Source organism: Rhinatrema bivittatum, chromosome 12 (assembly GCF_901001135.1).
Source record: "Rhinatrema bivittatum chromosome 12, aRhiBiv1.1, whole genome shotgun sequence".
NCBI lineage: Eukaryota > Metazoa > Chordata > Amphibia > Gymnophiona > Rhinatrematidae > Rhinatrema > Rhinatrema bivittatum.
This window is the reverse complement of record NC_042626.1, coordinates 18064967-18089219: the sequence shown is the minus strand read 5'-3', so window position 1 is coordinate 18089219 and position 24253 is coordinate 18064967. Positions and strand designations below refer to the sequence as shown.

General features: G+C 46.5%; 1 protein-coding gene across 3 annotated transcripts in view; it reads left to right on the top strand.

Annotated features, from left to right (window-relative positions):
* The window catches only part of PACSIN1 (protein kinase C and casein kinase substrate in neurons 1), a 61408-nt gene that overhangs the window by 22957 nt on the left and 14198 nt on the right, over positions 1-24253 (top strand). For 2 of the 3 annotated variants that reach the window (XM_029572581.1, XM_029572583.1), the window contains exons 2-4: positions 22292-22383; positions 23102-23258; positions 23828-24063. In XM_029572581.1, coding sequence (XP_029428441.1) covers positions 22321-22383; positions 23102-23258; positions 23828-24063 — 456 coding nt within the window. In that variant the 5' untranslated portion in view covers positions 22292-22320. Of the gene's footprint in view, positions 1-19836; positions 19868-22291; positions 22384-23101; positions 23259-23827; positions 24064-24253 lie in introns of those variants that run through there. The other variant, XM_029572582.1, reaches the window with a different exon arrangement.

Sequence of the window (24253 nt, the reverse complement as noted above, 5' to 3'; positions counted from 1 at the left end):
GGGCATGCTAGAGAGATAAAATTCCTGGATGGAATAAATGACAGTTTTATGGAGCAATTGGTTCAGGAACTGGCGAGAGAGGGATCAGTTTTAGATCTAATTTTCAGTGGAGCACAGGATTTGGTGAGAGAGTTAACAGTGGTGGGGCTGCTTGGCAATAGTGATCATATTATGATCAAATTTGATTTAATGACTGGAAGGGGGACAGGAAGTAAATCCACGGCTCTAGCGTTAAACTTTCAAAAGGGAAACTCTGATAAAATGAGAAAAATAGTTAAAAAAAAGAACCTGAAAGGTGCAGCTACAAAGGTTAAGAGTGTGCAACAGACAGGGACATTGTTAAAAAATACCATCTTAGAAGTACAGTCCAGATGTATTCCATGCATTAAGAAAGGTGGAAGGAAGGCCAAACTATTGCCAGCATGGTTAAAAATTGAGGTGAAAGAGGCTATTTTAGCCAAAAGATCTTCATTCAAAAATTGAAAGAAGGATCCATCAAAAGAAAATAGGATAAAGCATAAGCATTGGCAAGTTAAATGTAAGACATTGATAAGACAGGTTAAGAGACAAAAGAAGCCAAAACTCATAACATTTTTTTTTAAAAATATATCCAAAGCAGAAAGCCTGCAAGGGAGTTAGTTGGATGGTTAGATGATAGAGGGGTTATAGGGGCACTTAAGGATAATAAGGCCATCATAGAAAGATTAAACTATTTTCTTTGCTTCAATGTTTACTGAAGAGGATGTTGGGGAGATACCCGTTCCGGAGACAGTTTTCAAGGGTGATGATTCAGATGAGCTGAACCAAATCATGGTGAACCTGGAAGATGTAGTAGGCCAGACTGACAAATTGAAGAGTAGTAAATCACCTGGATCGGATGGTATACACCCAGGGTTCTGAAAGAACTAAAAAATGAAATTTCAGACCTGCTATCATTAAAATCATCTGTTGTACCTGAAGACTGGAAGGTGGCCAATATAACTCCAATATTTAAAAAGGGTTCCAGGGATGATCAGGGAAACTATAGACTAGTGACTTCAGTGCCGGGAAAAATTGTGGAAACAGTTATAAAGCATAAAATTACAGAACATTTAGATAGACATGGTTTAATGGGACACAGCCAGCATGGATTTACCCAAGGGATGTCTTGCCTCACAAATCTCTTACATTTTTTTGAAGGGGTGAATAAACATGTGGACAAAGGTGAACCAGTAGATGTAGTGTATTTGGATTTTCAAAAGGCATTCAACAAAGTCCCTCTTGAGAGGCTTCTAAGAAAACTAAAAAGTCATGGGATAGGTTGCGACGTCCTTTTGTGGATTACAAACTGGTTAAAGACAGGAAACAGAGTAGGATTAAATGGTCAGTTTTCTCAGTGGAAAAAGGCAAACAATGGAGTGCCTCAGGGATCTGTACTTGGACCGGTGCTTTTTAATATATTTATAAATGATCTGGAAAGGGGTATGATGAGTGAGGTGATCAAATCTGCGGATGACACAAAATTATGCAGAGTAGTTAAATCTCAAGCAGATTGTGATGAATTGCAGGAGAACCTTGTGAGGCTGGTAGACTGGGCATCCAAATGGCAGATGAAATTTAATGTGGACAAATGCAAAGTGATGCATACAGGGAAAAATAACCCTTGCTGTAGTTACACGATGTTAGGTTCTATCTTAGGAGTTACCACCCAGGAAAGAAATCTAGGTGTCATAGTGAATAACACATTGAAATCATTGGCTCAGTGTGCAGTGGCAATCAAAAAAGCAAACAGAATATTAGGAATTTTTAGGAAAGGAATGGCGAATAAAACGGTGGATGTCATAATGCCTCTGTATCGCTCCATGGTGAGACTGGACTCTATAACGGTACCATCAAGCTAGGGTGAGATAACATAGTACAAAATTTCATCTTTGTGAGACTTTCCTCACTCCAAATGATGTGAAATCTTCACTAAGGTGTACTGTGCTATTCATACCTCTCACTCTACATGCGAAACTGGCCCCTAAACCACCACCACCACCTCACCTCAAGCTATTAGATGCCCCTTCTATAGGCATATAAGTAGTTGCACACTGTGAGGGCCTCCCCAGAGGTGCTCTCTCTCTCTCTCTCAGCCCAGAAATGGCCAAAATGCAATTCAAAACATTTATTGCACTGGGTGATATTGCGCCTCATTTTACTAAATCCTGCCCAAACTCCTCCCTGATCCCGCCCCTTTAAAAAAATTTGCATTCGCACCATGCGATTATTGTTCATAATGCATGCGTTATGGCAAGGCATGCAGTAATGTGTTATCAAGTGCGTTAACGCCACAACCTATTTTGATGAATGACCCTATAAGCCTGATACTTTTGTTGCAACTCCAACATTGCTCTTTGCTTCCACGGAACGGTTAAGAGAAATTGGATTCAAATTGCATCTGAGGGCCCTGACTTTACGGTCAGGGAAACTGATAAGCATGGGGATAACCTGCACAATGCAGCAGATACTGGTATAAGCTTGCTGGGCAGACTGGGTGGATCATAAGGTCCTTTTCTGCCGTCATTTCTATGTTTCATGTGGTTAAGCCAGTTAGTGTAATTAGGTTTAAAAAAAGGTTTGGATAAGTTCCTAGAGAAGAAGTCCATTAACTGCTATTAATCAGTAAGGAATAGTAGCTTGGGATCTATTTAATGTTTGGGTGCTTGCCAGTTACTTGTAACCTGGATTGGCCATTGTTGGACACAGGATGCTGGGCTTGATGGACCCTTGTTCTGACCCAGTATGGCATGTTCTTATGATAGAGAGGAATCTGATGGTAGGGGGACATGGAAAATACTTTGGTGGAGAAAAAGATGATGAGATATCTTGTGGGGAGGATATGGAAAGGAACTTAAGGGGGCAGAAGGAGAGGCATCAGGAGGAAAGGAGGGAAAATGGAAAAGAGCTTGTGTATATGTGGGGAGGGGCAGGGACTGGGAGCTAGAAATGGAAGGGGGTAGATTGAGAAGAACTCTGGGGCTAGGAGATGGAGTGGAATTTGAAAGGGGAGATGGAGAAGTACCTGGGAAGATTGTGAAGACATAATGGAGAGGGGGGGGGGGGGGGGGGGGCGAGAGAAGTGGAAGGGATAGGTGGAGGGGAACCTGTGAGGGAGAGTTAGAGATAAACCTGGGAAAAGCAGAAGAGAGTGGGAAAAAGAACAGAAGGGAAGATGAGAATAAGGGGGCGAGGTGTAAGGGGACCATCTGTACCCCCTTTTTTAAAATCCTAGATCTGCCCACATGTGTCATATATGCATGTCAGTAGAATTTGTTTTTCTGTTTCTGGTTAGACTGGAAAACAGGACAATTGTGCATCCTGGTGCAGGGCATAAGACAATTTCTTAAAAATTCAGACACACAAAGGTTAACAAATGTATAAGGTGATACCTTTTTATTGGATTATCTTAATATATTTCTTGACTAGCTTAAGTTAGTCCAATAGAAAGATATCACCTTTTATATATATATATTTATTTTTTTTTTGTTAACCTTTATTTCTGTATTAACACATGGACTAACACGGGAGCCAAACTACTTTACTTTTATTACAAATTCAGGACAATTGGCCATGCAACTGCAACTGATCTGACTGCCAGGGATGAGGGGAGGCAGAGGAAGGTTGGCCCTTTAAATGTGGGAATGCTTGGTATGGATTTTACCGAAGGGATGTCCTGTATTCTGGGAATGTGTCAGTGAGCAAAGCAAATTCTGGGCCACCCAGATCTGTGGACTATGGATCCCACAACCAGTCAGATTCTTAGGTGATCCATGGCAAATGAGCATTTAGAGAAATTTGCATATGCTGGGTCTCTACCATATGCAGATCAATTCAATTCAATCATATTGACTGAGTTCTAAGATCCCACTGGATCTGCTGGGTGTGAAGCCAACTGGATCTCAGTAGTACTGTCACTTTTTTTAGCCCATTTTGCAGTCTGTTTTCGAAGGAAAACCAATTACGGATCAGCATTTCGGATCCACAGATCTCAAACCTCTGGGTCACCCATCTCTGCTTAAAACACCCACAGAATTTGTCTTTTTATTTATTTTATTTTATTTATTTAACGGTTTTATATACCGACATTCATCAAAGATATCACATCGGTTCACAGCGTAACAAGAAACTAGTGCCTGTTAAGTGCGCCTGTGCAATCTGGTGACCTGGACTGGTCTCCCAGTCCCGGGTGGCTCTGGAAGCTCCTGATGGCATTCTGCCGCTGTCATCGCTGGTCAGCAGGAACGAAAATGGTGGTAGAATTTAAGCCTGGGCAGGAGGGGCACACATGGAGGTGATGAGGGCAAGGGAGGGAGTTGACTGGGGATCCAGAAGAGTCTGCAGTGGCGCAGAAGGCAACCGGGTAGACTGGGAAAGCCCGAGAGGTCCCAATCTCCCGATAACCCTTGCAACTGCTCTGTTACTTCCCTTTCCTGGTTCCATACGCAGTCCTGCAATGCTTCCTACAGTCAGCTGCCTCACTATCTCTGTTCATCTGCACCTTTGAAGCCAGGCTGCATCCCTGTAAAAAAATTTGCAGTGAGAACATGATTAAGTGATGCTTGTACAGTAATGAGTCACTGGATAAAAAAAAAAAAAGCCAAAAAGATCTTTGAGAAGCTGCCAACAGCTCTCTCCCATTCATCTCTCTCTGTCTTCACTTGTGTACCAGTACAGACTGCGGCGGAACAGAGTCAGGGGCCGTGGAAAGCCGAGGAGGCAGATCCCGTTCGGCACATGTCACGATGGAGTTATCCTCCCTGTCATCGTGAGGAGCTGGGTGAGCCAGTCCTGGTTTCAGCCCATTACAGGACGGAACTCACAGCGCCGGTTTCCCCAAGAAGAGCAGAACTACATCTCCCTGCTTGCAATGGGAGGGGAGGGGTACAACCGGACTGGCTCAACCTGCCCCCCTCTCCCCTCCTACCCCCTTTGACATGGAGGATGTTGGTCACCCTGTAACTGGGCCCTTTATGCATTAGAGATGACCTTAACCCGACGTTTGGTTTCTTGCTGTGCCTCTGGACAAGACTTCCCTCTGTACTTCTTTTGTAAAATGGCGAGCATTAAGGCGATGTACGTTTGTTTAAAAAAAAGAAGAAAGAAAGAGAAAAAGAGCGTGCTTTACTTCCTAGGGACAGTTCTGCAGGTTGGAAGGTGGCAGTCAGTGTTCGGATTTGCTCGTTCTTCCTCTCGTAGAGTTTACACAGGGATGGGAATTTCCCTGGGGATGCTGACAGGACAGGGAGCTTCATCCTTAAAGTGGAAATTCTGCCGAGACCTTTGGCGATTATCAGCCCGGGTCCTCCTCCCTGTTAGTCGTATTCCTGGATCTCCTTATTATTTATTTCCCTGTTTCCACCTGGTCTAGGAATCTCGCATTCTGTGATGAAAGCAAAGCCATTGGAGAAGATTCTGTGAGGGGGCAAAGAAGGGGGAATGGAAAGAAACAGAGTAAGGAGGTGTGTGGTTTGCCAGAAAAAAGAGCGGTGAGGAGATGAGGGCAAAGGTAATGGGCTGTGTAAGGGAGGGACATCCAGGTGCTAAAGCGACAGAGCATTAGGATCTATTCTGTGTCTGAACGCTGCCAGCGGCTCCTAAAGGCTTACATTCTATAAATCCATGTACACATGTTCCGTTCATATTACTAGGCATAAAGTGTCACTTGGAGTCCTTACTGTGTAGCCCTGGTTAGTTACCCTTTTTCCATGTTTTCATTCTGTGCGACTGACGCTGTGGTCAGCGTCTGAGTAATTTTGGTGGATGCATGTGTGAAGAGCTCATGGAGACACCCGTGATGGTTTTTGCCATGAAAGAAGTTGGATTGATGACTGTGAGGTAGATGGATGGATGGATGATGATGGTGACAGACATATGGACTGGTGGTGATGATAGTTATGGATGATGGTGAATGATTGATGGATGGTACATGATGAAAGGTGGATAGATGACTGTGGTTAGATGACCAGTTGTGATGGATGGATGATACTGATATGTTACAGAATGGATAATTGTGATGGATGATGGTGGCTGGTTGATAGATGGCTAGATGATATTAGATGGATGATGCTGATGTAATAAAGGATAGATAATTGTGATGAGTAGATGGTGTTAAGTGGTTGGATAGATGTTGATTAGATATGCTAGATCAGGGGTCCCCAAACTTTTTACACAGGGGGCCAGTTCACTGTCCCTCAGACCGTTGGAGGGCCGGACTATAAAAAAAACTATGAACAAATCCCAATGCACACTGCACATATCTTATTTTAAAGTAAAAAAAAAAAAAAAAACGGGAACAAATATAATATTTAAAATAAAGAACAAGTAAATTTAAATGAACAAACTGACCAGTATTTCAATGGGAACTATGGGCCTGCTTTTGGCTAATGAGATGGTCAATGTCCGGTTCCATATTTGTCACTGCTAGCCATAACAAGTGATGCAAGTGTGCATCAGTTAGTCTAGATCTAGTTGGAGATTTCAGATGTTTCATTCTGGAAAGTCTGTTCACAGACATAAGTGCTGCCAAAGATGGTTGCCATTTTGAGTGCATGGTTCCTGAGATTAGGATATGTCTCAGAGGGGAGAGATGCACAGAAATTAGGCAAGCTGCTTGACTTGAATGCGTCTTTCAGAGAGTCACAATTCTGCAGTTCAGCCAGTTCCATTTGGTAAATTGTATCCACATTTTCAATATCAATAGAAAATGGGTTATGGAAAAGCTGTATGTCCTGTTCATGGAGATGAAGCTCTTTAAATCTGAATTGGAACTCTTTTTGCAACTTTTCCAGTGAACCCACACACGTTTCTTTTGGGAATGCAATCAAGGGTTTTTCCGCTAACAGATCTTGAGTTAAGGGGAGATGGCAGAAATGTTCCTCCTTCACTTGTTTGATAAGGAGGCCTAATTTTACTTCAAATGCTTTCACATGTGATTGCATATCACAGCCCTACAAAAACAATATACCAACAATAATTTTGCCCACACAGAGGCATACAGACTGCACTGCCCATCAATGCAGTCTGATCTGTGTCCATCAATGCAGCCTTCCCAGTCCACATCATTTCAGCCTCACCAGTGGCCATATTGGTGGAACTCCACTTTTACCTCAGGCTCACACTGGTGCGGTGATGTGGGGCGCCGCAGTCGCAGACCGGATGTGCATCATATGACGCGCTTCCGGAGCCGTGACGCGTGCATCCTGCGTCACCGGAAGTAGTACTGTGCGTGAGCGACGCCGCGCTTTGCGGTGCCGCCACATACAGTACTCCAGGAGCACAGGATGCAGATGCATCCTGTGCTCCTCTCACTGACCACCAACGAAAGAGGTGCCCCTTCCGGAAGTGCAGCGGGGGCCGGATAAATGGCCTCAGGGGGCCGCATGCGGCCCGCGGGCCGTAGTTTGGGAACCCCTGTGCTAGATGATGATGGGTGGATGTATACTGATAGAGATCAGGCTGTCTGTATTGTAGGAGCTATTGATTTGCTAAAGAATATGGCTTTTTGCAGGTTCTGGGCAGAGGGAAGTGTGATGGATTTGATGGAAAGGGTGGAGGCACTTGATTGACAGGGGATGGGGGAGCTGAGGTATTCATACATTCATCAGTGTCTTTCTTTGGCAATTTTGACGCCATCTTCAGAGGTACACTGTTGATCCTATTTCCTGACTCCTTATCATACTTCTGCAGCTACCTGTGAACCTTCCCCAGTGACACATTTTTTATTGCAGCCAATTTCTCCCTATCTCTGCCTAGAGGTTAATGTCCAGAGTCCATGAAACAATTTCAGGGAGAGGACTGAGGCAGTCCCAGAATGAGCTGAGGATGGAGCAAAGGAGTTAAGGCTACTGAGGTCTACATAAGGAGGTGGGTTGGACAGGGGCATCACTACTAACATTAGGACCCCTGAAATAAAGGATGTCTGCTGAAGACTCAAGGTCTCCAAGACCCCCAAATCAGCTCCTTTTGCCACCTAACCTTAATTCATTTCTGTATAAAAAGGTCTATGGTCCCTTCACTAGGTCTGTGCTCCTCCCAGTGTAGGACATATTGAGAGGAGCAGAATAATATCTTGGATTGAACCATTTGCTATAGAACTCCCCTCTGAGTGGCAATAATGGTGCAGTCCAGGGTTGGGTCAGAAGAAGGAGAATCCATGCCAGGGTTGCAGGACTGAGTCAGGACTAAATCCTGGTATTGTGTGCCTCCCCCCCTTCAGCTAACATCTGCACTGGGAATGGAGCTACAGTCTTTTCAGGATTTCAGTCACACCCACAACAACAAAAAAAAAAAAAACAGGGCACAAGAATGTTTGCCTCTTCCACTTTCTTGTATAAGGGGACAAATGAAAAGCTGAGGGATGGTCCATGGGGTTCTCTCCAGATGTGAATGATGTGCAATGAGGTCCTCTACAAATCTAGAATTGTATCTGTATCCTAACCCTGTGCTTGACGAGTGCTCCAGACACTCGAGTTGGAAGGAGATAAAAGTCCTAGAGGGTAAAGATTAACAGCTGTAAGGGTTTCTGTTCTGTCGGAAGCGTTTCTCTCCATCTGTCTTTGTGGTCCATGGTTTAATAAATGAGCGGGGAAATTTATTTGGTACGTAAGACTGTCTGATCCTGCTGACACCTCCTGATAGATGATCCCCGGGGCAGCAGTGCTCTTATCTGCACAGGTCTCCATGGGAAACCTGCAAAAGAATGAAATCAAGGATGTGATGCACGAGTGATGTGGGGGACCACGTGACTCTTCTTCTGGACGGTTGCTAGCCCAGACCTTGCTCTGCAGCACCGAGGAGCTCTGCTCACCTCGCTAGACTTTTACCCCAGCTGCACTCTGCTCTTGTCCCCAGCAACGTGCAGAACGCAGGGTCTGAAAATGGTTTTCTTTGTCATCTGAGCTTCTCTCCTCGTTATAATGCTCTTCTATCTTCCCTTGTACATGTGCCCTCTGCATCTTGCCTTTCTTCCTTATCTGTCTTTCCATCATCCATCTTTCTCCTTCTCTTTATCTCTATCTTTTTCATCCATCTCTTATGACCATCTCTCTCTCCTCTCCATCTCTCTCACACTCCCCCCCCCCCTCCCATCTTTCTCACTCCTCCACTTTCCATCTCATCTTGAGAGCTGTGGCACTGCCCCTTCCCACGTTCCCCTCAGAAAGTCCCAGCTTAAAGAAACCTGCAATAGAGCCATACAAGTAGGAAAAGGGGTATCCAAGAATGCATACAGCGTTCTTTTCTGCAGGGACATCCATAGTAAGCTAACCCTCTATCCACGTATATAGTGTGTGTTATGCTATCGTTATAGTGTTCCTGTTCAGTTGCTGTGTGAAGCCTATGCTGGGCACCTTAACTTCCATGTTATGGGTGCCACACTTTGCTGACTTCTTACGTGGCCTTTCTCTAGCTGCTGGTGTCCAGTCTGTTGGTTTCTCAATCTGTTGCAGAGTTGGTTTTATAAAGTGAGGAAATGTCTTTCTCTGTTTTGTCCATCCAGTTTCTATTCTGCAACCTTGCCTCAGTGCTAGAAGACTTTTTCCATTCAGATTTCTGCCTCTTTTTCACATGTGTGCAGGCAGGGGCGGTTCTGTAATGAGGCAGGGTAAGGCAGCCACCTCGGGCAAAAAGTGATCCTCAAAATGCCCCGTGGCTGCCTCTCCTTGCTGCTTAATACACTTTTTTTTAGCTAAATCTCGGGGTTCTCACCCCCTGCTGGTGGCTGAAAAATGGGGAGGCCCTGTGCATCACTGCCAGAGCCCAACCCACTGGCGGCCGAAGAACAGAAAAGGCCCTGCACCAGCAGAAAAAAACAAGAGGACCCGTCTGCCTGCTGAGCTCATCCCTCCCACAGCCACAACAGAAAAGGGAGTCTGAGCCTGACTGACAGTGCTGTGTGTGAGATAGCGGGAGAGAAAGTGGGTGTGCTTGAGAGAGAGCGTGTGTGTGTGTGTGTGTGTGTGTGTGTGTGAGCATGTGTAAGAGCATCTATGTGTGTGGCTGAGAGCGAGTATATGTATGAGAGCAGCTATGTGTGTGAGAGTATCTGGGCATGTGCCTGAGAGCATGAGCATGTATGAGAACACCTGTGTTTGGGTGAGAGCATGAGCATGTGGTGTGTGAGAGCATTGAGTGATTGTGAGAGCAAGTATGAGATTGGACATGTGGGTAAGAGCATGTGTATGGGAGTACCTCTATGAGCATGAATGAACTTGTGTGAGTGAGAGACAGAGGAGTGTTTCCCTGCTCTCCTACCTACCCTGCACTAATCCACAGAAATCTCAGGGTGACCAGAAATCAAATGTTCCCAGGTATGGAAAGCGGGGATTTTTAAAAAATTCTTATTAGATTTTAATTATTGGATGTTATTTAATGTGTCTTTTATTTTAAATATTTTATAAGTGTTTGGGAAATTTTTTATAATTTTTATGAGATTTTAATTATTGGATGTTCAGCTGTTTTGAAATATTTATTCTTTTTATTAGTATGGTTTTACTATTATGATTGTTTTTATTTTTTTTATTTTGTTTGTTTTATGAGGAATGGTATTTCTATTTTTCCATTGTTGCACTGCATACAGTCTGACTTGTTATGGTTTTTAGTTCAGTCTTTGTCTACGTTTGTTTGTACTTGTCTCTTTATTCTGTGATTGCTGAGGATCTGTCTGTGTTCTGCATGTGTGACTAAGGTGAGATATCCTGCTAGTGTGTGTGGGGGGATCTATAGCAGGCTGGCTTGTTCTGTTTTCCTAATAAGAGGTGTATTGATGATTAGAGCCTGGTGTAATATTTGCACTGTTGCCTTTTCATAAATAAGGATTTTACTGTTTGAATTAGTGCTCTTTTTTTTTGTATGGGAGGTTTACTATATTGTAATTTTAATTCAGTTTACTCATGGCTTTGAGGAAAAAGCTCACGCCCAACATGCATTACAATAGGCTTAATACCATATGTACTCAGTGTGTTTTTTTTGCTTGCTGGCAACACAGCAGTGCATGTTAAAATAATATACATTTTGTTGTGATATCTTTACCTCAGCAGGCTGTATTTTGAATGTCCCTTTTTCATGTAAAATTGGTTATTATAAATGTAGAATTTAGAATTGTATATGGTGAGGACAGGAGGGTGCAGACACAAGGCTGCCTTATGTCCTTCCATCGGCCTGGAGAGTGGGCGCCACCATTACCCATCTCCCACTTCTCCTCCAGGGGAAAATGCTGGGGAAAGTTGGGAGGCAGGTGGTAGAGTTCCCAGGGCCGGTGCAAGGGTATTAGGCTCCCTAGGCAAACCTTACGGTCTGGCGCCCCCTCCCCAAACACAATTTTAAATTATGCATTTATAACATATATTTTACATGAAAAATGGCATTCTGAGGTAAAATTAATATACAAGTTGTTGTGATAATTTCATGCACTGTTGTGATGCCAACAAGAAAACTTTGCATCTTGGAATTCATATGGCATCGTACCTATTGTGATATATTTTCGGCATGGTCCTCCCGTATCATCACAGTACTATCTGCCAACAACCCTACCTATGAAAAAGATTACCAAAAACATTACACCAGAATCTAAAATATCAATACACCTCCTATCAGGAAAACAGAACAGGCCAAGCTACTACACATCCCTACATAGAAACCACATGCTAAAAGAATGCTTCATCTCAGTCTTTGCATGCAAAGCACAAACCCTCACCAAATACAGAATAAAGCCACATAAAGTATAAATAGAAATGTGCAGAGAAAAACTGAACTGTAAAATGCATCACGCCAGACTCTATACAGTGTAAAAATGGAAAAACAAAAATTTCACCATTCCTCGTGAAACAAATCAATAAAATAAAGATATATAAATCATTAATCATAATTATAAAATCATACAAATAAAATAATTTCAAAACAGCTGATGAATAGAATATCCAATAATTAGACTCATGCAAATTTTGAAAGCTTTACCAAACATAAAAAATATTTCAAACAGCAGACACATCACAAACTGCCCAATAATTAAAATGGTAGTCAATCAAGAAAAATGAACTTAAAAAGCCATCTTTACTTACCCTCTCCAGCAGAGTTCCTACTCCTTTCCCTTGCAGGCCATACTAGAAGCGGCAGTAGCTGCTGAAGCTGTCCTCAATCCTCTTCCTTAGGGACCTCACCCACCCACCCACCCACCCTCAGGACCAATTTCTGTCTCTCACACACCAATCATCTCCCCAACCAGTCTCTCTCTCTTTCTCTCACATACACACACCAGTCATCTCCCTGATCAGTCTTTCTCAATCACACAATACTCTCGCTCTCTCTTACTTACACACAGGCTTTCAATCACACACATGCCCTCTCTCACAATCACAAGCCAGCCAAAAACATGCTCCATCTCTCTCGCACACACACATTGATGCACACAAGCACCCTCCCTGACTCACATATACACCACACACATACAGAAGCACCCTCCCTGTAACAGGGGCTACCGGTGCCATTGGTTGGCCCCTGTCACATGGTAGGGGGCTAAAGGTAACCGGCGCCATTTTACTTAGTGGCAGCGAGGCCCTGGGAGTGGCAGATCGCTCCTGGGACCTCCGCTGGACCACAAGGGGGGTGTCGGGAGGGTGGCACTGGCGGGGAGGCAGGGCGAGTCGGGAGCTGGCTGCCTGCCGCAGCGCCCCCGAAGTCTCGGCGCCCTAGGCACAGGCCTAGCGCGCCTAGTGGTTCCTCCGGCCCTGAAAGTTCCTGGGAGTGGGGCAGGGTTGCAAACTTTCTAGAAACATTATCACTGGCACTCTATCTGCCCCTCCTCTGGGGCAGATAGAGTCCTCGCTTCAGGCAGCAAATTCTGAGCCCTGCTTTCACCCTTCTGCGGCATTTGAAATCACCGAAAGAGCCAAACTACAAAGGGAATCCCTCTTGATGTTTTGACCTGTGCTGTGCCTTGGGGGGGAGGGGGGATCCCCATCTCAACCCTCGCTTCAGGCAGCAGATTCTCTTGCGTGGCCCCTGAATGCATGGGCGTCATGTTTTTCCGATGACCTCTACGCGTGTGCATCCGTCTAATCCTACCCCTCCATGCCACTTCGGTTCCCTTCACTGCTCGACCATTCGTGGTCCTCGAGTGCCGCTGTCCCGCCCCCTCCTAGCCTCACCTCTCTTCCCGATTCTGTGCTGCTATCTTTCGCCTTTTGACTTGTCGTCTCTTCCAGTCCCTGTACTCGGTCCTCATCCTTTGTTTCCTCTGCCCTGGTCTTTCCTGTCTGCCTATTCCCTGCTCTTCGGTTCCCCATTGTTGCCTCCACCTGCCCCTCCTCGCCATGCCGCAAAGCCAGTAACATATTGGTAACACTATGGGTCTACAAGAGTTAGACTTTCCGGTATGCCTGCTGTACCTGAATGTAACTCGCCGTGAGCTAAATTTAAAAAAAAAAATATATATATATATTGCTATGAGTGTACTCAAATGCTAATGCCGCACAGCGTTGGCCCGCTGCTGCCACTTAAATTGGGCAATAACATGGCAACCAGTGATTGGATTGACTCGCTACATGTCAGGGGAGGTCCCACTGCTATGCGGCGCCACCCACCAACTTTGAGCTGAATCCGCCTGGGCTGTGTTTTGGTTTGTTTTTTTTGTGTCGCAAAGGGGGGTCACAAACAGATGGACGAACAGGAGGTTTATTTTTCTCTCTCTTTGAAAGAACTTTTAAAAATGACTCAGATTCTGGAGCAGGGTTGTCGGTTGGCTCCGTTTTCTGCTTATCAGGCAGCTCTGTTCTGACTTCCTTAAGAGAAACATGGGCACGGTAGGGTACAGTCAGGACTGATGGAGCCAGACGGTCCGCAGCCCTGTTCTCGAGGAGGGGGGCGGGCTTTTTAGGCCTGTCTTAGTCTGAGCTTACACTCTGGTATACTGTGGTTCTTGAGGTCCCGCCCTTTCTTTCTGAGCTTAGCGCCAGGATTATCACCATGCATCGGGAAGCCAGGGCTGGCCTAAGATCGGGCCACTGTGTGTGCAGTGCTGTCTCCACCAGTCTGTTGGACAGATGGGCCTCAGGGGTTCTGTCCCTGTCCCTCCTAGGCCACAGGCTTTTTAAGTTTCCTGCCAGTGTTTCCCTAAAAACAGTGAATTGTGACTTTGGGCAGCAGCTTTAAATCATAGCAGTGATGCCAAGGAGGAGAGTTTTTAAGCCGGTCTAGGACTTCTGTCAAACCCCCGCCCCATGCATTCTAGCACCTGTAACATGAATTTCAAATGGTAGAAGCAGGGACTACATGTACCACAATGCATTGGGATGAAAGTTCAAAAACCAGGACTGGCCAAACGTCTTCCTCATTGACCTGGGTTATTTGGCAGTTCTGTGGGGTGGGGTATGAGATTGGAATGACACCATGGCCACAAGGAGAGGGCAGATGGCAGACTGGAGACAGTCAGAAGCTCTTCCAGGTGCCCTCTGGGAGAAACCCAGTCCTGGTAGTGCTGTTTATTTTTCTCACTAAAAGGGCTAAAAGCAGAATGATTTGGTTTATGACTTCCAAAACCCCAGAAAGGATTACCATGCTGCCCTGCTGGAGTTGCCGCCTTGCTCAGTGTGGTCAGGATCAGGTTAGTCCAGTCTTGGTTTTGCCTCATTGTTTGCATGGATTTATGTCTCCATGAACTGGATTAGCCTCTTTAAATTCACCTGGGCTGAGGTGGCAACCCTAGTTCTGATCCAGACTTAAGCAAGTTGTACCCAGGCGAATCATTATCACCTCGTCACCTGCCCGTAAAAATTACCCTTCCTTTTGGTGAGGTGGTTAATGCCCAGGAGTCGGCTGTTCTCCCAACATACACGTTCTAGAATAAATTAATCCGGGCGAGTCCCAAAGACTGCAGAGCGAGGAATGTGTGGTGGGGGCGTGGAGAGTCTGTGTCACCCACATATCGCAGGGCACATGTCAGAGTAAAGGATGGCAGATAAACACCAGAATGGCATCTCCACTCTTCCCAGTAGCGAGGTCTCTACTTTGCGTAGATGCACATCCCGATTTTTCCCTGTGGAACCCAATACTCAACTTCCCCAAAGTTGTACCTCTGCCTTTTAGGCTTATAGCTACCAGCCTTGGGTCTGACTGGAATCCATATCACTATTGTTTGGGGTAGTGCGTCCAGCCCAGTCCTGGAGACACACCAGTCCGGTCGGGTTTTCTGGATTGCCACAACGAATATGTATGAGATGGATTTGCATAGGTTGGGGGGGCCCATGCAAATCTATCTCATGCATATTCGTTGTGGATATCTTGGGGAAAACTCTCCAGGAGTGGGGTCGGGAAACAAGAGTTAGGGTTGTAACCATTGCTCCTCACCTTCTAGGAAACAGTGCGGTCACAACGGTGCTGATCTGGACCGCAGTTGCCGCTCTGTGACGCAGCCTTCTGCATCCAGCACTGCTCTGGGGCTGGTCGCTGGCTTCGCAGCTGGCACTTTTGGGGGGGGGGGGGGAGTGGTATCTGAGCAATGGGAGGGTGATTGGGAGACTGTCAAGGAGACGTTTTCCTCAAGATATGGGAGGACTTTTTCTTCAATATCGGGAGAGAGGGAGGACTGAATGGCTAGTGGGAATGGGGGCATCTCTGACTGTAACATTGCACAGATTAGTATGGAGTTGGGGGCGTCTTTTAATTTGACATTGGGCAGGAAGGAGGAAGGATTGCCAGACCAGTGTCCTGGGTGTGCGATTCAGTATCGGCCCGTGTGCAAATGAGGGCCATGGTAAAAGGAGGCACTAGGGGACACTAGCGCGTCCCTAGTGCCTCCTTTTTGACAGAAGCGGCGGCTGTCAGCGGGTTTGACAGCTGACGCTCAATTTTACCAGCATCGGTTCTCGAACCCGCTGACAGCCACGGGTTCGGAAAACGGCCGCCGACATAATTGAGCACCCATCTTCCAACCCGCGGGCAGATTTTTTTTATTTTGGGGCCTCCGACTTAATATTGCTCTGATATTAAGTCGGAGGGTGTACAGAAAAGTATTTTTTTCTGCTTTTCTGTACACTTTCCCAGTGCCAGCCGAAATTAAAATGTGTGGCTTTGCTGCACATTTTGCTTTCTGTATCGCACAGGAATTAATAATAGGTCCCGCAACATGCATTTGCATGTTGCGGGACCTATTAGTTTCGGGGGGGGGGGGGGGTTTGGCTGCGCGTTTTCGACGCGCTATTACCCCTTACTGTATAAGGGGTAAAAATAGCGTGTCTAAAACGCACGACCAAACGCGGGCTAACCGTGTGCTCCGTCAGAGCGCACTTTACTGAATTGGCCCGTAAGTTAGCTGTCTAGCATTGATAATTAGCACTAACCAGCTAACTTGCTTCCCCCAACCTAACCCTGTACCAGTGACCACCCAGAATTTGAGCAGCTAAATTTATCCGCCTCGTCAAATTAGGATAGGCAGGTAAATGTAATTGCTCAGCTCGGTAAAATTTCAAAGGTTTTCATTTAGCTGGCTAAGAAGTTGAATACTGTGTGCAGTTCTGGTTGCTGCATCTCAAAAAAGATATAGTTGCATTGGAGAAGGTACAGAGAAGGGCAACCAAAATGATAAAGGGGATGGAACAGCTCCCCTATGATGAAAGACTAAAAAGGTTAGGACTTTTCAGCTTGGAGAAGAGACGGCTGAGGGGGGATATGATATAGATCTTTAAGATCATGAGAGGTCTAGAACTGGTAGATGTGAATCAGTTATTTACTCTTTCGGATAATAGACTAGGGGGCACGCCATGAAGTTAGCAAGTAGCACATTTAAAACAAATTGGAGAAAATTCTTTTTCACTCAACGCATAGTTAAGCTTTGGAATTTGTTGCCAGAGGATGTGGTAAGTGCAGTTAGTGTAGCTGAATATAGAAAAGGTTTGGATAACTTCCTAGAAGAGAAGTCCATAAACTGCTATTAATTAATAAGTAATAGTAGCTTTTGATTTATTTAATGTTTGGGTACTTGTGACTTGGACACAGGATGCTGGGCTTGATGGACCCTTGGTCTGACCCAGGATGGGCACGTCTTAGATGTTATGGCCTTTCTTAGCCGGTTAGATAGCTTTGAAAACATACCCCTTAATCTTTACTAAGAATTTGGTGGAGTCCTCCATGCAGCACTGCCACTTACATTGTAACAAGAAAACCAATTTAGGGAAACAAGCAGAAATAAGGTTGGAGGAAGTAGAGAACTACCTGGCACCCGATATTCTAGCTTACGCCTTCCAAGAATAATAGAAAATATTCTCATCACACAGAACCACATGGCACCATTGCTATCAATTGTTTGCAGGAACCCTGAATAATGTAAAAAGTTTAGAAGTTTCTGCAGCTCAGGTCTCCAACATATTTCTTTCTGTATTTTACATGTTCCCTAAACGAAAGTCCAAGTTTTGCAAAATTTGGTGCTCTGCTCTCACATACTCTATTGCAAAAAAATCTCCCAGATTCTGAGATGCCCGTCTGACATCAGGATTCCTTTCTTTGGCACGCGTGTAATTATTATATTTATTTAATCGCAGAATGGCGATGACCTGGCGGCTGGCTGCATGCATACCAGGCCCCGGAAAGAGCCATGTGCTGTGGCCCTTGACCAAGGACCTACTGCTGCATGGCAATGGGCTTAGGTGAGGAGAGGGGATAAACTCTCTCTTCTCGGGTGTCTTTCTAGAGGTTGACCTCATAAGATTACTGCAGGATCACTGGGTGACAGGGACGGCATTGTGATTGCAGTTTGGGAACCACCATATCCCCAAAGGCCTGGCTTTCCTGTCACATCCACCCTATGTAAAACACTGGACCATTCACACCAACTCTTCTTCGGCACATATCAGAAGAATTTGGAAATAGTGATTCTCTTTCATTCTTTCAGAGCCTTCATCCCTGCCACTGCTTACCTGATAAACATTCACTCAAATATGGATAATGCTGCGGCTTAAGGTGTTGTGGAATGAAGGATTTTATGGGTTGGGGTAGTGTGGAAAGCAGAGTTAAGGGTATCATGAGATACAGGACTCCGTAGGGGTTAAGATGTTGTGGTATGTAAGACTATACAGATTAGGGTAACGTGGTAGGTAGGTTTAAGGATATTTTATTATGGGATATAGGAACCCATAGTGTATAAAATGTTGTGGGATGAAGGTTGTACAGGTTAGGGTAGTGAGGTAGGTAGGGTTTAGGGTGTTATGGGATCTAAGACTTAAGATTTTACATAGAAGTGCAGAAGCATAAAAAATTAGTACAGATAAAGACTGCAAGGCCTTACCTAGTCTGCCCATATGTGATACAGTCCCAAAGAACCTACCTTTACTTAGGTAATAGCCACTGCTATTAATTGCATCAGTAGCATGGGATCTTCTTAGTGTTTGGGTAATTGCCAGGTTCTTGTGGCCTGGTTTGGCCTCTGTTAGAAGCAGGATGCTGGGCTTGATGGACCCTTGGTCTGACCCAGCAAGGCAATTTCTTGTCACTAAGGATCCTCTGTGCTTATCCCAGCTCGCTTGACTTCGGTGGCTCTGCCATCTCCACTGGGAGGCTGTTCCATGCGTCTGCCACTCTTTCTGTGAAGAAATATTTTCAGCTATTCTAGAGTCCACCCTCTTTGAGCTCTTGTTCCAGATCTTCCTTTTCCCTGGAAACTGTTTGCTTTCTGGGAATTGTTTATACCTTTCAGGTTTCTGAATGCTTCTGTCATATTTCCCCCCCCCCCCCCCCACCTTGCATGTCCTCTGGAGTGTGCATATTGATGTCCTCAATAGGGATGTGCATTTGTCACATCTGTTTCAGCGGGTACGCATGTACTTCACCGACTTTCTGGTACACGTGGGAAACGGAGAGAGTGCATGTATTTTTAACAATGAGCTGCATGCATACTCTCTCTTCCCCCCCCCCCCCCCTGTGTTTATTACAAAGTTGGTGCGAGATGCGTGTACTCTCCAAACTGGATGTAATGAATGCACACCCCTGGTCCTTAATTTTCATCTGATAAGGCTTTTGTTGCAGACTGTGCACTATTTTGGTAACCCTTCCCTGGATCCCTTCTGCTATGTAGGATTTGATGGAATTTAGGGTGTGTTTGAGTTGCACCGTGGCACATTGTGCACGCTGGACATAACACTTTTTTGAATTTTAGGGTATGGCGGTAAGGAGGATTTTAGTTTGTTCATTACTGAACTGCTGTTTCTTGTGCCTTCATTAACCAATGGCTTCAAGCAAAGCATCATTTCACATTTCACTTTTGTAAATGCACAAGTTTGCTGGAGGGTCAGTATTGTATTTGATATCCTGTTTTATCCTCTCTGTATTTCAACCAAAAAGGTATGATTTATCCGACTGCATAGGTTGTTTAAAAAATAGGGTGGTGGGAAGCTCACAGCTCCTGCAGTTTCAGCTTCTCCCAGCTGGAGGCACTGTAAGGAAAGGTGCAGGGGGGCTTATTGTGGGGGTTTTTACAACTCCCGCAGGCCCAGTCTTTCCTAGTGGAAGGAACTTTAGGAAGTAGTGCAGGAGCGCTTGCTGTGAGGTGAAGCTCACATCTCCTGCAGTCCCAGATTTTTCCAGCAGGAGGCGCTCTAAGGAATTGAGGATAGGGAGCTCCAGCATGTGAATGTTGCAGAAGGCATCTGGTTTTCAGCCAAACCTTTAAATCTGAGCTGTTCCATGCAAATAAATCTCATGACTATTCATTGTGGCTCTCCCTCTTCCGAAATCCAGCCCTGCTCTTGCTGCACGGTGGCTCGATTTGGAGCTCCCTTTAAACCTTCTTCCTTGCCGCGAAAGGGTTAACGTGGCTTGGTCACGTGACTCCCAGGGGACGCCGTCTTTCTGCCTCTTGGTGCAGGTTAGCTCCTGATATCCGTAGGAAAGCGGAGGTCTGCTGAAAGCGCCCAGCCTGGTCACGGTGCAGCACCGCCGCAGGGCAGTGCTGCAGGACCCGGGGTGGAGGAGAGGGAGCTCGGCTGCTGCTGCATCGCTTTAGCAGGGAGCTGGGCACCTGCTCTTTCATGCTCCAGTGGTAATGGCCCTGGACTGCTGGACCGTGACAACCTGGGGAGGGGGTGGTGATGGGAGAAGGAGAAGAGGTGGGCGAGAGGGACGAGGGCAAGCGAAAACGGAGGGAAGAGAATGGGGATGGAAGGGGGAGAGGGGGGCAGAGAGAAACAAGAAGCTGGGGGAGGAGACAGAGGAAACGGGAAAGGAGAGAAGGAAGAGATGGGGGGGAGAAGTCCGGAATGTGACTGATGGAAGGAAGGCGTAAGGGTGTGATAATGGCAAGGAAAGAATTTGGATTCTTGTCTGCTGACGGGGGAGACGAGAGGGAGAGATCGCAGCAAGCTGGGCTGAGTGGTAGCCTTCATTCTGGTGTCCGGCAACGGCAAAGCAAAATAAATGCAGGGGAGAGGAAGAGGAGGTGGAGAGAGACTGCAGTGCGAGTGATGAGAGACGGCGGTCAGTTCAGTGGAGAGGCTGGGCAGGCAGTGCCTGTTAGACTGGCAGCCAGCGGACGATTCTCCATCTTACCAAGCCAGCAGCTTGGGCTGGATGAAACACCAGATTTGGAGGTGCTCTCCTGCCCCCCATACCCCATGCGCAGGCATTTATGTGGCAAAGAAATTTATAATTACATCCCACACCTGGCTTCAAAACAAATCTCATCCCTCACTGGCTGCTGCTGTCTTGGTTCCCCCCACCCTTTGCAGTGTAGCGGCTAAACAGGGATGAGGGCAGAAGTGGTGCAGGGAGCACTGCGAGCCACATCTCCTCGCCATTTCTACCAGGCCTGCTTGGGGCCCAGAGCATTTGGACTGATTGCTACTGAATCAGCACTGCTGCCCTGTACCCTTGCTGCAAAAGGCTGGTGGTGGGAGGTGGTAGAGCGGCTTGCTTCGGCAAGAAATCCCAGTCTCGGCACAGAGCTGTGGATATGCTGGGGCGCAGCGTGGGAGAGGTGGGAAGGATCTGGCTAAACAGCCCCGGGCTGAAAGATCCAAAGCATGACATGTTGTGCCTGAACCCGAGAGGGGGATGGGTGTTCTGAATGTGAAAATGGGGTACGCGCCAGGCATGCTGAGTTTTGGGACAGGTGTGTAAGCAGATGAGGCACATGCTTTGCAGACATTGCAGGAAGCAGGGTGTACTGCATGCAGGACAGTGAGACAGATGTGTGCCAGACAGCGGGCTGGCACGCTGGGTGTATGTCATGTACCCAACGTGGCACACAAAACAAAGTCCCAAAGCCATCTCACCTGCATGCACCTCTGTGCTTTCCAGTCTTCTGCCACAATATGGACTTAGAGGGAGCAAAAGAGCTTGCATAGTTGCAATCTACACAGGCGGTTTTAAGGCAGGTACTTCACCCGAATATTCAAAAGGAAAACCTTTCAAGATTTGTGTATAGGACAGGCATTAAAACTGGCAGCGTGCTTTGCATCCGTTCTTTTGTGCGGGAGGGGGCAAATAGCGCATGTCCTTTGGAAATGTCATGCATGTGAGCTATTTTCCACCCTGACTGTGGCCCGCCTCTGGGGACACCTTGCAAATCAGCTGTGTACCTATCCCCTATGAGGAAAGACTAAAGAGGTTAGGCCTTTTCAGCTTGGAGAAGAGACGGCTGAGGGGGGATATGATGGAGGTGTTTAAAATCATGAGAGATCTAGAACGGGTAGATGTGAATCGGTTATTTACTCTTTCGGATAATAGAAAGACTAGGGGGCACTCCATGAAGTTAGCATGGGGCACATTTAAAACTAATCGGAGAAAGTTCTTTTTTACTCAACACACAATTAAACTCTGGAATTTGTTGCCAGAGGATGTGGTTAGTGCAGTTAGTGTAGCTGGGTTTAAAAAAGGATTGGATAAGTTCTTGGAGGAGAAGTCCATTACCTGCTATTAATTAAGTTGACTTAGAAAATAGCCACTGCTATTACTAGCAACAGTAACATGGGGTAGACTTAGATTTTGGGTACTTGCCAGGTTCTTATGGCCTGGATTGGCCACTGTTGGAAACAGGATGCTGGGCTTGATGGACCCTTGGTCTGACCCAGTAGGGCATGTATTTATTTTCAATAGCCTGCATGCACTTTTTTTTAGCCCAGCTGAGAAGCGCAAACTTCAGACTAGGGCAATCTCTGCATCTTCGTCTGTTTTAACCCAGCTAGATTTCTTTGAAAATTGCTTGGCCCCATTAAGCAAAAGTTCAAGTGAAAAAAACGAATGCTGATCTCTCTGCTCTGTGCTCTCTATCCCCCCCTCCCCCTCCCCCCAGTGTGATCAGACGCCCAGGGCTGAGGGACCATGTCTGGCTCCTATGACGATTCTGCTGCAGCTCTGGAAGAAAGCACAGACAGTTTCTGGGAAGTAAGTTGGGCACCGAGGACCAGGCCAGCGAAGGAGAGTGGGGGATCTTACATAAGTTGGAGATGCAGAGAGGACCTTAAAGCCAGTTGATGAGAGCCAGGGGAGGACCTTAGTCAATGGTGTGGGCCAATGTCGGGGAGAGGGTGGCAGGGGGAGACACCCTAAGTCTCTAACAGTCCAATTTTCAGCTGATCCCTGAACACCCAAGATTGCCAGCTCAAATTCAGCCTTTGATCTTTGCCTTATTTTCAGCCACATAAAGGTAGTTGTGTTTGAAAATGAGACTAAACCTAGGCAATCAAAATTTGGCCACCTAGATTTAGACTTTCTTTTTGTGCACTGCGCCTCAGTGGCTAAATCTCTACCGATCCCAGGAATGTCTCCTGGCTAAACTTATCCATAGGGGTCTGGTCATCTAACTCCCTAGTTAGGCGGCTTAGATCCTGCAAAAATGCACCCCTAAGTTAGAAGCAAGGGTCCTAGTAAGGAGCTAGGTTCATTAAGTCAGAGGCAAGGACCTGAGAAGAACTGGGGACCCTAAACCAAAGGTGGAAGCCAAGGGAAGACTGCAGGACCCTAAATGGGATATGAGGACTGGGGAGGGCCAGAAACTCTAAATCAAGGTGAGACTTGGAGGAGGGGTTTACGTCAGCTGGCAAGGGCCAACGGAAAGGCAGGGGGAGCCCTAAGTCTTTCCTCTCTCCCCGCCTTGTCACAGGTGGGGAATTACAAGCGGACCGTGAAGCGCATTGACGATGGGCACAGACTCTGCAACGACCTGATGAGTTGCCTTCATGAACGGGCCAAGATTGAGAAGGCGTATGGCCAACAGCTGACTGACTGGGCCAAGCGATGGCGGCAGCTTATCGACAAAGGTGTGTGCCGTGGTCTCTGGTCGATTTTTCCATCAGGAAATGAATCGTCTTTGCCCTGGACCCTGGGTGGGGATTGCGTGCATTGGGCCGAGGTACCCTTCTGTGTCCCGGGGACATGACTGTTACCCTAGAAGTGCATTCTTTGCCCCGTTTTTTGTTACGTTCTCTGCCCTGGTGGCAAGAAGCGGGCTGTGGAATAGGTTTGGAAAGCAGGGGCTAGAGGGTGAGAAGCCATGGAAGATTCTGTGCGAAGCAAGGGATGGAGATGGGGAGAAATGGAAGATGAGTTTGGGGACTGGAATAGAAGTAGGAGGAAAACTATGCCTGAAACTTTGTGGAAATATTTACCATTTCTGCTGCCTTAGGAAGGAGTTGGGTTCCTCACAGTAACACTTTGTAACACTTCCTAAGGATACTTGGGGGAGGAGACCATCTTAGTGATCACAGTAACACTGCAGGGGTCTCTCGGGGCTTACAATGACACTTGGAGTTCTCCCTGCCCCTGACAATGCCCCATCCTTCAGAGACATGTCATGGTTCTGTCCATGGGCTGGCCCTCTTGTCTGCAGGTCCACAGTATGGCAGCTTGGAGAAGGCCTGGAGCGCGATGATGACAGAGGCAGAGAAGGTGAGCGAACTGCATCAGGACATGAAGAACAATCTTCTCAATGAAGACCTGGAGAAAGTGAAGAACTGGCAAAAGGACGCCTATCACAAGCAGATGATGGGTGGCTTCAAGGAGACCCGGGAGGCTGAGGAAGGCTTCCGTAAAGCACAGAAGCCTTGGGCCAAGAAGATCAAAGAGGTACTGGGGGGGGGGGGGGGGGGGGGGGGGGGGGTGGGGGGAGGAAGAGAGAGTGATGGAGGGGCAATTAAGATAGGAGACAGGAGAGATCTACACCTAGAAGCAGCCCATAGTACAAGAAATACCTGTTCAGAGAGAGAAGAATCCCTCCGTTATCATCAGAACGATGGTCCTTGTACTACAGTATCAA